The sequence below is a fragment of the Sciurus carolinensis genome, chromosome 1 (assembly GCF_902686445.1).
Source record: "Sciurus carolinensis chromosome 1, mSciCar1.2, whole genome shotgun sequence".
Taxonomy (NCBI): Eukaryota; Metazoa; Chordata; class Mammalia; order Rodentia; family Sciuridae; genus Sciurus; species Sciurus carolinensis.
In genome coordinates this window covers 159,731,440-159,745,898 of record NC_062213.1, presented here as the reverse complement: position 1 = coordinate 159,745,898, position 14,459 = coordinate 159,731,440, and the positions used below count along the sequence as shown (strand labels likewise).

The 14,459-nt window shown below is 40.2% G+C and overlaps 1 protein-coding gene across 5 annotated transcripts in view; it reads left to right on the top strand.

Moving 5' to 3' along the window:
• Nucleotides 1-14,459, top strand: part of Nfia (nuclear factor I A) — a 354,467-nt gene that overhangs the window by 288,162 nt on the left and 51,846 nt on the right. For 4 of the 5 annotated variants that reach the window (XM_047553764.1, XM_047553773.1, XM_047553754.1 and 1 more), the window contains one exon: nt 14,270-14,448. In XM_047553764.1, the coding sequence (XP_047409720.1) occupies nt 14,270-14,448 (179 nt within the window). The remainder of the gene's footprint in view (nt 1-14,269; nt 14,449-14,459) is intronic. The other variant, XM_047553745.1, reaches the window with a different exon arrangement.

The following is a 14,459-nucleotide window of genomic DNA, read 5'->3' as shown; positions in this document are numbered from 1 at the left end:
ATAAACTTCTATACTTTAGAAAGCATTCTGCCTCGGGTATTTTGTTATAGTAACACGAAATGGACCAAATCAGCCATGGTTATCATTTTTCCACAGTGTATCCACTATACTCCTGCCTTGCATCTACATCCCAAGCAGAAAGAAGGGAGAGGAAAGTTAATGTCAGGGGAAGTACCTGCCAGCTCATTCTGTTACTTTTGATAGAATCTTATGCAACAGGGTCAGTACTATGCCAATGATTGCTTCTATCTGCAAGGGAAGCTGAAAATCTACATTCTAGGTCTTTAATTGAGCATATTGCCACTGTGTATAAATTTAGTTTTATAAATTAATTGATAAGGGAGAATGTATTAGTTAGCAGTTCTAAATATTCCACAACTCTTACAAATGAAGAATCTAGGCTGATCAGAGCAGAGACCAAAAATTGTCTCCAGTTTAGTGCCTTTTCTACTATTTCAGTGGTTTCCTACCTTTTTATGCCCCATTGTAAGAAATAAACTGCATTTATTTTAACAATTAGTTTGTTTTCATACTTTTTATTAGACAAAGACATAACATGGCCATTTAGATCTTTGATAATCATGACACAACCTGTGTTATCACACTGGGTTTTTTTAATAGCCATTAAAAAAAATCACTTAGCTATTTTTTAAACCCATGATTTCTTGCTCCTGGTAAATGCAGGGTTTCTGTGAGCTACAAATCACTCCAAAAAATATTTCTGAGGTCAGTTTGGCCTTTTTCATTATTGAAATTAACTTGTAAACTCCCATTATCACTGGGGACTCATTAATTTTCCCCACAAATTCTAATCAAGTGGGCGCTGTCCTCGTTGCTGAATAAAGTGAACAGAAGAAGTTTGGATTCTGTCCTCGGGGTGCCTGACTCTTAAGAGGACAAGACCAGCAGTCATATTACAAGATGAGCAGCCCAATTCTGAGAAGGTGAAGTGCTCCAAAATATGGAACTTCTTGAGTGCCATGTTGGTGCTCAGTGCTTGGAGCATTTTAGATTTCAGATTTTTGGATTAGGGATACTCAACTGGTAAAGTCTATGCAAATATTCCGAAATATAAAACAACCTAAAATCAGAAACACTTCTGGTCCCAAGCGTTTCAGAAAAAGGATGGTTCACCTATTAAGAACAAGGGGAAGGGCACCCTAGCGGAGAACTGCAGTGGCCTTGGGCACTGCGAGAGGCCCAAAATGCATGAGACGTAGCCTCTATTTTCAAACAGTTTGCCTTCTATTTCTAAGTATGCAGAACAGACCAACAGCAGACAAGTCATGCTATTAGACAATTAAGTTCTAAAGGATTGAGACTTAGAAAATGTGAACTTGAGGTTAAACCCCCACTTCTTTGTGAGAAAAAATGTGCATATATGTATATATGCACAAAGGAAGTTTAGAAGTAAAATTGTCCTGATTCTGATGATATATGCATAAGATATACTAAAACAATAGTCATATAAACCAAAGATTTATTGTGCAGCTTTCAAAGAGTCATGCCGGTTTCTGTTTAGAGAGGTAGTCAGAAGTTTATAAGCTCCATAAACCTCTCTAAGTCCATGATCCTCCTGGCCCAAACAGGGATCCTGCTCTTAATGATGAAACATCTGAGGGGCTGAAGTTAACAATATCTCCCAGTTTGGCCAAGAAAAATATACTGAGGAGAATTATGAGCATTAAGATCACCTTCCAGGAAGTTGAGGTCACCAGGAATGGCTGGAGGAGGGTGGATTCATACTATGCATAGACAATAACAGAGGAGCAGACAGGAGAGGTACAACACAGGGGTACCAGTAACGAGTGGAGGGCAGGACCGTGGCTTCATTGTTCATCCCTGGATCCCTTAGCCTTGTCCTCACATATGGAAAGCACTCAGTGAATGTTGGTTGAATAAATGAATTCATACATGGATTTGACTGAAATGGAGAAGAAGTTTGGGATAACAAGGAATTCTTTCCATCTCTCTTGTGTAATAATGATAATAAATATTCAAGTGCATGTATCTGGTGGCATATTTGAGTGCTCCCAATGTATCTCTTTAGTTTTAATTAAGAGCCTCTTCCCCTGGGTTTTTAGAGAAGTGAGCTCAAAATTATTTGGTCTCCTGTTTAGAGAATATTTGCTGTGGCATTGTCAGTGTCTCTGGCCAAACCAAGAGTCCTCAGAAAGGAATGTGCCCTGTTGCATCCCTGTTACCATAGCCATGACGCCCTGCCATTGACATAGACCCCAGGTGCTAGGTTTGTTCAGCTTTCTCCTCTCTGATCTGCAAACTTTTTTGCTGCTTAGGAAAGCATTTAACTTAGTTGTAGAACATGCTGGTGCTCAACTGAATCTAATTTGTCTCTCCTGGTTTAGTGCAATTGAATCATCTCAAGAAAATGAGAAGCAATTAAGTACCTGTTGCTAACAAGGCGCTGAAATAATCCACCAACAGACAGACGCAAGGCGTTTATTTATTATTGGAGTATGTCATTTGGGAGAACATTACATTGTCTTTCTCCAAGAGGAATTGCCAGAACTGATTTTCAAATGCAGGCATCAGAGACCTAACAAGTCCCATCTTTGAGGAGCTCGGGAAAGAGAAGCAAGAGGGCTGGGGAACATGGGTCAAGGTTAGCACAAGTGCAGTGCCCAGCTTAATAGGAGACATTGCCCATGGGATTGGAAGTAACTGGACAGTAAAGAGGAAATGCAGCATTTTAGCAAAGGCTCTTTAAGTCCCAGTTCAGGAAATTATTAAATTCATTAGCCAGATACTTACAACCAGCTATTACTGCCCAGCCAAAGGAAAAAACAGTGCCAGCAAATGTTTTAAAACTACAACTAAACAAAAGTCAGGAAGCGTGTAATTAAAACTGTACCTTTATTGTATTGTAAAGAGTTTCACTGTGACATGGAAAATATTTAAAGGAGAAGGCTGTTTAGCTAATTTGTCTGCAAGTGAACTGCGGAGTGGAGAACCATCCTAAATTAACTGTAAGGCCACCCACCGAGCCAGCCTCATAAAGGGCCATGGCTGCTCAGCTTGGTTTTGTGTAACCGTTCAATAATTACTAGATAAATGCATAACTAAAAGCTCTATTACACTAATAATTTGTACTAAGATAGATGTGTGGGACACCCTGCTGGGTTAATTTGTCATCCCTGAAGCAAACTTCTGAAGAGAGCTCCTCTGGAGTGGAATCATGTGAATGTGTTTTTGTCGGGAAGGAACAGGTTGAGCGGTGAGACCACTGGGCTCCTTAATCTCTTCAAGAGGCAAAAGGCCCCCGGGGTGGGGGATGGGGTGCTAAAGAGCTCAGCTTGATGAGCCAAGGGGACCAATACTGAGACTCTTCCTGACAGAGGAAGCTGCTCCCTCAGAGTTCCTGTCCCTTCTCTCTGTCACATACATATCATGGACCACAGTTCCCACCACCACCACACACACATGACATGGACTCACGTCTTTATGCACAATGAAAGAGGTGGTTCTCAGCAAGGCTGCTCAGAAACCCCCTTGCTGATGGGACTTTCCAGTACTGGACACTTGGGCTGTGTACCTCACATAATCCGCTAAGTCCATTTCTGGTTTAGCTTAATCAGGCTGATTCCCTGATTATATTCGTTATTTGTTTTCCTTTTTTTCTGCATGAAATAAAAATTCAAGATTGAATTTGTATCTTATGCAGAATGGTTTCTGTCTCTGTCTACACACTACACACACACACAAACACACAGGGATACACGCGCAATTATTTTTTCACGTATAAAACGCACATTTAAGTGTCAGTACAGAGTTTTCAACCTCCCCTATTGACAGAATCATAAATCATGTTAAACTTAAGTGAATTACTGCAGCATGGAGCTGTGGCTTGCCAGTGCTTGTGTCGTACCAGCTTATCATCGATGTAGGACAAGGGGCCAGCACTGATGCTGGAAATGGGAACGCAATGTCCAACCGTGTGGAATCGGATCACTGGGAGTCTGCCTCCCAGGCTGCATCCTTCGTGTGGTGAAAACTAGTGTATTTCATCATCCATGTGCACCCACGTGTCTTTTAAAATTTATATTTCTACTTATATTTGTCATTTCTTCATATTAAATGTCAGTTGCTTTCTCTCTGCCCACCAATTTCTTTTTCTTCTGTGCAAAACACACGTGAGGAACATCAGAACTTCCAGGTTCAACTACGATAAGAAGGGACCTATGAACAAAAAAAAAATTCTGAAAGGAAATAAGCCATATGACTTCTGAAAAATAATTTGAATGGGAGCAGAAGAGTGTAGAGAAATGCCTGGAATGGAGTCTGCCAGAGTAGAATTCGAGTCCTGCCCAGCTCCTCAGGGTCTGTTTAGACTTGTGCAAGTCATTTACCCTCTGCTGACCTTTGTTTTGCCACCTGTACAGAACTGGAAAGCATTAATGGGAGAGAGAAGCAAAATGACCTGTGTGATATAGGTCTTGGTATGCAGCAAGCATCCCATAAATGTTCACTGTCTCTCAGACCCCATATTGTTATTTGCTCTCTTGGAAGGATCCTCACATCCTTCCTTCCTCACTCACTCCATGGTCACCAGTTCTCCCCTTCCACCTGCTCTTATTGATCTGGAAGTTGAGTGTGTTTCTCCTCTTGGGAAGGAACCAAATGTGGCTGGAAGGGGAGGCCTGGTCTCAGGAAGTGAGTAAGCACAGATACTCCATCCCATTGCTCTTGTGTGGTCAGAGATTCTTCCTAGGGAGCAAGTGTCCCCCTTCCATGACAAGTGGCCCTGTAGCCATGGCAGAGACTTCACTTGCACAAGCCATCACCCAGCTTAGCTCTTGCCAAAGGACTGAGCAAGTCACCAGATAATTATTGAACATTTATTTGCCAAGCATTTTGCTCAACCCAGAGGGACAAGAATATCCAACCTGCTCTTAAAACTAGCAGCACAGACAAATAATTACTCCTGTGATGAGGTTAGTGATAGGGAAGGAAGACTAAAGGATATATAGCACCAGCTTTGGAAGTATTGGTAGAGATGTGAATTTATATGTCAGGTTGTTTGGGTATCTTCTGTTGATTCCTGATATGAATTTAGCAAAAGGCAAAAGATTTTTAAGCTCTGCAGAGAAACAAGAGTACACAATATTAATTTAGAAAACCTAGGCATCTGTCAGGGATATCTCTAGATCTTCCTGAAGCCCCAAATTCCTGAGTAACACGAAAGAGTTGTTATATTGTTACATACCAGATAATGAAGAGGAGATATGTTAAGAGGGACTCTTTTAGGAGAAAGAACCCCAACCAATGCTTAGCCACCCCCCTCTATCTCAAAAGAAGATAGTGGATTGGTTTAGGTATTAAAAAGTCTGGGTATATGATTTCAGTAGAGATGGATCCAGGTGCTCAGATGATACCTTCTCTTTGCCCTGTATGAGCAGATGATGGCACAGGCTTAATTCCCACCAATTTAACAATCCTAAGGAGGGAAGGAACAGCTATTTTTACAATAGGTCTAGCAAAGGACCTATTCCTGGATGCTTAGGACTCGGTTCATGCCAGGGGCCTGCAAGGTAACTTGAACGTAATTTGACTCTTGAGTCATAGCATTCTAATGTTGCCTCAATGTACTGTATGATCCAGATTCCTTTTCATGTCTCTTAATGTATTCTTAGAGCAATCCTAAGAATAATAAATAACCCAGAGTCTAGCATAGTGTGTAGCACATAGTAGATTCTCAGCACATTTGTTGAATGAAGGAGTCCACAATGTACCAGGCATCTCTATGCATTAACTCTAATCCTCAGAAAGGCCTTTTAAATTGGTGCTGCTGGGCTCAATTTACAGGTAAGGGAGTGCGGTTTGGAAAGGTTCGAGAACTTTGTCCAGATGAGCAGAGGGAAGGAATGATTGTAAGTCCAGAGTAATTGCAATCTGAAAACCATCCCAAGCATATTTCCATTCTAGAATAGAGAAAAGGAGCAGAGGCAGCTGGCACACAGCTAGTTGGTATCCAGGCTAGGAAAAAAACTTGGCCTCACAACTTCACACACTGGACAGATTCTTCTCATGCTTCCTCCCCTTGTGTGAAATCTACCAACAGTAGGAATAAATCCTCAAATCCTATGGGGTGAATTCGGAAAGATATGTTAAATTCAAGAGGATACTTGGAAATCAAGCTTTAGTAATCACGTCACTCAGAAGTAGGGGCTTAAACTTCAATGTAAACCTGACCGTTTGGCAGAGAGAGAGGCTGCATGTCATCCCATGGCTGTATTGTGGTGTTTTGTTTGCTTGCTTGTTTCTGGCCATTTTAATGTAGGGAAAGACTTGCAAACAGCATAGATCCCAGTGCTAGGCCGTTGTCCGTGAGGCTGTGGGGTCGGCACAGGTCTTCTTTCCGAAGTTCTCCTTTACAGGATTGCAGTTTGTCATTCCAGTGCTCTTCCGGAGGGTCCCTGGAGGATTCCCTGCCTGTTTCTATTAACCTCTATAATGAGCCAATCTATGGTGGTTGGATTTTTCTCAAATAATTTTTTTGATTTGTTTTTCATCCTTCATCTCTTGTCTCATAATATCACTTGCATATTATGTAGAAGTTCAAGTTCCCATCATGGAACTGGATTCTTGTCAACTTTGCCTATTAAATTATCACTGTTCATATTTGCAATGACCACAGCTGTTGTGTGGTGTTTGAACACATTGCACATCAGCCATCATGCAGCTTAGGCAATTAGTGCGTGAATGTGGTCAATTCAGAGAGGTCCTGTCAGGACAAAGACTGAACCAAGCATGCCGCAGGGCTTTCAAAGCTCTAAATATTATAGCCCTCCCAAAGCCAGGATCTCTTAAAGACTGAGTCCAGATATACTCTATAACTTGATATCCCAGACACATTTTAAAAAGTGAGTTCAAAAGCACATTCTGCCTTGTTTCAGATCTTTTAGATTTTATTACTGTCAATCAATTATACAGAGTCATTTGTTCATAAATTCCTGGAGGCTGAATTCCATACTTTCCACTAGAATTTAAAACTAGTCAAACCTTGGGGATTGTTTTGCTCAAACCTTGTATTCTGAGATGAGAGAACCAGGGGTGAGGGACTTTGCCCACATTGCTAAGCCAGGTAGTAGCAAAAACTATACTAAAACCCAGGTCTCTTTATCTAGTCAGAAAACTTTACAACTAAAATAAACCTCCAGATCCTCTGAAAATCTTTTTTTAGGATTCGTGTATTAGGTCGCTGATAAACTTCCAAGGGAAACGATGGAGATTTCCTTTCTGTCTGTTTTGGGGGAGGCCAGGCTCAGAATCTCTTTTGGCCAGAAGCGTGCCTGGGTGGAAGGGGTCTACATGGCACAGTGGGAGGTCGGAGTGGGCACTCAGAAGGGATCCTCAAGGACTGTAGGGGTCCAGAGGGAGATGGCCCTATGGTTCTAAGCTACTAATTATTTCTCCATCAGAGTTTTAAGCAAACTAGGGATTCAAATGTTTGGTCAGGAAAGAATCTTTACATTGTGTCTTTACTGTTGCTACTGGTGTTGCTTTGGTTTTGCATTTTGTCATTTGTGAAATTACTGTTGATACCCTCATGTTATACCCATACTAATACCCTTTCACCAATAGCCTTGGATTCCTTTGTCCAAGAGACAGGCAGGCAACAGTTACCTCACACTCGACCACTCTTTCTCCCCTGTGGCCTTACCACCCTGCCAAGTGCTCTGCATTCAGAACTGGTCCTAGCACACAGGAGCAAATTCCAGTTTACTCATGGCTACCCCCATCCTTACTTATAATAGTTATACCAATAAAAGAGGCTATTTATTGACCATTTAATTGTATGATAAGAAATTATATCATGTGTCTTCTATATAGTCTCATTGAATCTTCACAGCAAGTCTCTGAGACATCATTAGCCTTTATTATGCAGATGGAAAACTGAGTCAGAGAGAAGCTCAGACACCAAAGGGAAGCACAGCTGGTAAGTGGGAGAGGTAGAATTCACACCATGTCTATCTGATTCCAAAATCCATGGTCCTCATATTACACCACACTACTATTCTGATTCATGTTTAACTTGGACTGACATACATAGGGGCAGTTAACTAGCACAGACCAAGGCATGTTAAGTAATGGTGAAGAGCCACAGCCAAAGGCTACAATGGAGAGTGAGTGGAGGAATAGAAGATACTCTGATTGGCTTGGACACTTCAGAAACCTGGGGCTTCAGAAGAAAGGCTCGCAGGGAACTTGACATGGTTGGTGGAGAAAAGGTGACCCTCAGTGATGGTCAGGCACCTGATGCAGAGTGGCAGGTGTTGAGAGAGGACAGGAAGTATGTGGGTCTACAGCAGAGGCTGGCAAACTATGCCCATGGGTCAAATCCATTCTCTGTCTGTTTCTGAAAATAAAGTTTTATTGGAACACAGTCACACTCATCTGTCAATGAAATGTCCATGACTGTTTCTGCACCATAGCAGCAGAGTTGAATAATTGTATCAAAGACCATGCAGGGCCTGCAGAGTCTGAACGGTGTACTATCCCACCTTCACAGAAAATGTTTGCCAACAAGGTCTAGACTGGAAGCCAGGGTCTTTGAACAGCAAAGGTTTTCTTAAGTAGGTAAAATTGATCTAGATAAAAATTTAAAAGACTTTGGACTCTCTTTGTTAGGAGGAGGGGAGATCTGTTTTTTTTTTCAAAAGACTGTAATTTGACCTTCAGTCAGAAGGTCTCCTTAATTCAAATGGAATAGAGTTTATCAACCATCTTGGAAATCTGATGTAGCATAGTTACCTCCTTTGGTAGCAATAATGTAAAAACGCGAGTGTTTTGTAAAGTATCACATAGTGTCATCTGTTTCTCTCAGTTGACATATCCAGGTTCTTTCACATACATCTCAATGATGTTAAAGATATGGACAAAGTATTTTGGGAAAAGTGGCTTTAGAGAACATTAGCCTGCCTTGAGTCAAAAGCTTTGTTATTTAGAAAAGACTCCACCTCCTAGAGATTTGAAAACCATTGCCAATTCTTCTTCCCTTGTGTCTCTGTTAAAATAAATCCTGTAACTCCAAACTTCTCAGCTTTCATAAATGGCAGGCCTGATTCATGCATGATTTATAAATTATAGCTATGGACCATTAAGATAGATTTCTCAGCTTTAGGTAGGCTGTCATGGTGTGGTAGAGTGCGGTTTTGAATTTCTGAAGAAGGAAAGCATTGGAATCGTTGACAACCCAAACAATTCAAGTTCCACTTGCTCTTATGGAAAGCTTCTTTTCTTGCAAGTGGGATGTCTTTCCCTTCTATTTTCTTCTCTTTTTGCCTTGTTAAAAATCGTTACTTCAAAATATGAGTAGTTAGGAGCCATTTGTGCCACCTTTTACTCTGGAAATGGTTACTTTTGTGTAAAGGACATCTTTCTCCTGCAGGCTTTTTCTGTGACCGTGCTCACAGAGACAGTTTGGAATCTCACTGTTGCCACTGACTACATACAGATTAATGAGAAGACTGTGAGCTTTTGCAGATGCCAGGACTCAGGAGCTGACCATGTGTTCTAGTGAAGCCTGTGGGTAGCGCTGTCTTAGGGGTGTGCTGCACTGGGAGGAGGATTCATGTTTATTGTTTGCATTGCCTCTGGACAGCTTTTCTGTGGAGCGTCCCAAAGACGAGAGACTAGAATTTAAAGTCTGGTGCCAGAGAGCAAATGCTGACATGAAAAGAATCCAAGTATCTGTCCAATCTGTGAGAATCCGCAACATGGACAAGGAATGAAGCAATTAAGGCAATGTCAGGGTTATATAGAGGAACATATTTCAACCCATGAAATTTTGGTTTGAGGAAAAATGTGGTAGGGTTCTTAAAATTCTTGGAGGTTGAGCCTGAGAGAAACCACTGGGAATGGTAAGATGAGATTACTTTCTTCTATCTCTATTCTTTCCCAAGATTAAAAAGAAAGAAAGAAAAAGAGGAAAAGGAAGAAAGAAAGAACATGAAAGTTCAAGGTTCCAGGACATGTCTATCTGGCCATGCCTCCTTGGTGACATCTTTTTTTTTTTTTTTAATAAATTTTTTATTTGTTCTTTTTAGTTATACATGACAGAATACACTTTGAAATATTATACACACATGAAGTATAACTTCCCATTCTTGTGGTTGTACATGATGTGGAGTTTCACTGGTCATGCATTCTTATATGAACATGTCCTCTCTCCACTGTCTTTCCTATTTCCATCTCCCCTCCCTTCCCTTCATTCCCCTTTTTGCCATCTTCTTTTATACAACTTGCTCTTGTGTACTCTGACTAGTTCCAGCTCCTGTTGGGAGCATCACTGGAATATGAATCTACATTTCTCTTTATAGTGGACTCTCAGACCAAGAATCATTATGGGATCATAGACAACATACACAATAATCCAGCAATGAATCTGGCCTTCTTCCCCAGTCTTAATGCTTTAAAAGGAGGAAGCATTTTTAAGTTTGAAAAAATACAAATACAGACATATACAGTTGTACTGAATGTTAAGCTTATTTTCCCTCTAAACCAAAACCAAAGAGTATTTTAAAGAATTAGGGGGTTCTCTGATGGGTAGAGGAGTGAATAAGTAAACCAACCTGCCTGACCTGCTTTCTTTTTTCTAAGTACTCAGTAATATGATCATTTTGTAATAAATAACTGAGCACTGTGCCCTTTGGGAAATTCTGGTCTCTGTTTCTTTAATTGTGGCTCCTTAGTTCAGGCTGTGTAGGCAGGACCATTCCAACCAAAGAAACCTGATCAGATTTCTTTCCTTCTCAGATTATTTGTATTCTTTGTGAAAAGCCCAAGCAGTCGCTTTGAACCAGTTTGGCTGCTAGTTAAAGGTTAAACTAGTAGTGAGAGCTACCCAGAGTGAAGTGTTTCTGTCACCCTGCTGTTCCTGGCCTAGGGTACTAAGAGTATTAGGCCCCAGAAGCAGCCAATTTTGTAGTGTCTTTTAATACACAAAACTGTATTAACATCAACATGGATACAGATGGATGCACTGCAATAAACTGTAACCACTTGAGAAAAGCCTTTATTGACTCTCAAGTAAATAATGCACATTTTAAAGGATCTAAATATGCATTTACATAATGTGCTATAATTTTTTATTGTGTCAACTACTCTCACACACACACATCCATAAGAGATGTTTTTCTTTGTCAAAAATTGGACTCATACCATTCTTTGTGTATTCCATTAGCATCATGCCAGATTCATAATGGTAGTTTCTCTCCATAGGGCCCTAGCTGGCCATCTCAGAATACATTTAATGAATTCAATTGATTTAACCCCAGTGACTCTTTCTAAAATAATTTGAGACAACTCAGATAAAACCTAGGTACATTAAAAACATCAAATCCAAAATAGAGAGAGAAAACAAGAAATAGAGGGGAAAGAAGAAAAACTTAGACACTGAAGTTTTAATTCTGAGCTTCTAGTAGAAGAGCAATATCAGGTTACCCAGAGAAATAACAGATATTTAATAATAATTAACAGATCTTTACGGTTCCTGTAACACAGTTATTTTCTGTTTTAAGAAATTAAAGTTCAGGCTGGGCATGGTGGCACAGGCCTGTAATCTCAGCTACTTGGGAGACTGGGGCAGGAGGATCACAAGTTTGAGGCCAATGTGGGCAACTTAGAAAGACCCTGCCTCAAATAACAATAAAAATGGGGGTGAAGCTAACTAGAAGAGCACTTGCCTGACATGTATAAGACCGTGGCCTCAGTTCCCAGCACTATAAAAAATAAAAGAAGTTAAAACTTAGGACCTTGCATTTGCATGAGTTTTATAGCAAACTGGTGGCTGAACCAAAGAGTCCCAAGCATAAGAAAGTGGAGGTTGAAAAGAATGACCCTTTAAAATACAGACTCTGCAATTATCTAATTTGAAACTATAGGCTAGATGATTTCCTGGAATTAATTAAGAATTAATTGATCCTAATAAACCAGTCATTATAGAATTCCACATAGTACCATATATTCTTAGGTTTGTATTAAACTATGTCATAAGGAAACAGTGAATAAATTGTTTTTAGTGAAATATAATAAAAAACTGAAGTCTAAATTGGAGTTGCTAATGTTTTTATCTTACCTATTGATCATCAAAATGATAGCAAAGGAGTTATTTAACAATTAATGGGGAGATTCTATGGTCCTGTGAAATAATTTCCTCTATCATGTTTCTTTAACTTTTATCTGCCTGATCTTTGCTCAAGTGAATTTTTTCCTTGGGCAGTATTCTCTGTTGGCCACTGCAGTTTCTTAATCTCACAGTCACTCATCAGTTTCCTTTGAACACCTGAGGCAATGCCACTTTATCATCAAGGTCAACCTCCTGGGGAGCTTTTGACAATTGAGTTGCCATCTTTGTGTTTGACATACCACAAAAGTTGAGTGTATCCTTGTTAGCTGCAGTGTATTCCCAACCTAGTTTGAGAAATTCTACCTTGCATCATTCACTAGAAATTATTCAGTATACTGTGCAGGGCTGTGGGTCAAAGTTTCTTGCTGTGGGCAAGGGCAATTGTACATATTAGATGGAAAAAAAAAATCCCTTGGTTCTTTAAAGCCAGTAGCACAATTTCCAAAGTAAGAACTAACCAGAGCCATTTAATTTTTTAGCTTCTGGATTTTAATGTATTCCAGGGATTCCAATATTTATTATTCATTGTATGTAGTCTTAACTGTTACCAACTTTTCTACAAGATTCCTGGCTCTTTACCTAAAGTGGAGAGACCAAGTTTCGTTCTTGGCAGGCTTTATAGATTCATTTTCTTAATTTCTGTACCACTCATGTATTTGGTCATTTATTGTACAGTCAACAAATATTTATTGAGTGCCAGACTCAGTTTTGAGGATGTAACAGTGACCAGCTAAGTGAACAGATAAACTGTTCAGTAAGGTGGAGACGGCTGGGAGAAGAGTTCAGTGAGGGGGAAGTAATGAAAGCGCTTGTTTCCAAGAGATCATGTTAAAGATGCCCTCAATTGAATAAGGGCAAAAATTCATCTGTTCTGACTCAACTTTGACCCTTGAGGCCATGTAGGAGCCTGTGAATATCTATTGCATAGATTAGAAGTTGTGTAAATGTGAGGGTTCCATCAGATCATCTGTAAGACATGGACTGGACTTCTGATTCTGCTCCAGTCCCCCATATTCACGCTTTAAAAACAACAGATGCCACTCTGAAGCACATAGTCTTAGCCATTTCTGTCATTAATTAGAAAATGCCCCAAATGTAAGGAGATCTCAGGAGGGAACAATGAACCCATGCCCCACAATCAGTAGACCTGCATTATCTTATGCAACCCTTAGCCATGTCAGTGGCAAAGTGATAGAAAGGGTAGCCTGTGCTACTTTGGATCTTCTTCAGAATGTGCCACTCCTAGTACTAGGAAGGTCTTAGTCTCCAGCTGGTTTTATCAATCATCCTTCGAATTCAAGGGCAAAAGTTCTCTTAGAAAAATTATTAAGCATTGCACATAAGTATTTTAATCTAATCTTCTAGTACAAATGAAATTTATCAGGGTTCAAATGTAAGGGAGTAGTAGTTATCTGAGTCTTTCATCAGTTTTTATGGGCAGAGGACCAACATATTAGCAGGGTCACTGCCTGCTCAGCCTGTACGTTCCCCTGCTATGCATTTATGCACTTCTGTGTTTGCCTTCAAAATGGTGGAGGAAAAAGGTGACATAAACCTTCCACTTAAAGTGAGGCACCCAAATTGCATGGGTTCATTAAGTGATCATTTACTATATACTTCAAAAAATTTTCTTCCTGAATTAGTCCCTAGAAATCTCCTTGAAAGGGGTATAAGAGCTTTAACAATGAATTATTGTCTATGGATAACTCAGTGTGAAAGGGTATCCATATGTGCAAACTAGAATTTGTCATATGTAATGTCAGTTAAATCAGGTCTAATCTACCAAATACATTTTTATTGCTTGCTTCATTAAAAAGGCTCTTAAAGTAATGAATAATCTTCATCTTCACCAAGGATTATTGATGCCTTTATAACTCATGTCCGCTGAAAATAGAAAGACAGCTTGAAACTCTACCCTAATCTAGCCTCCATGTTTGTCTTAGAGCCTTAAGAGGAAAAAAAAAAAATCTATCAAACCTATCCAGTGTTAAATTCAGCCACATGAGCAATACCCTGAATTGGGCCGGGACAAGAAATGGAAAAGGAGGCAAATCAGGTTCAGCTGTGGTGAACGAAGCATGTCTTTTCTCTTCCTAACACTAGTGTTTTCTTTTCCTACAGCAAGTCCGCATGCAACACCATCGACTCTTCATTTTCCAACATCACCCATCATCCAGCAGCCTGGGCCTTACTTCTCACACCCAGCCATCCGCTACCATCCTCAGGAGACGCTGAAAGAGTTTGTCCAACTTGTCTGCCCTGATGCTGGTCAGCAAGCTGGACAGGTGGGGTTCCTCAATGTAAGGAAACC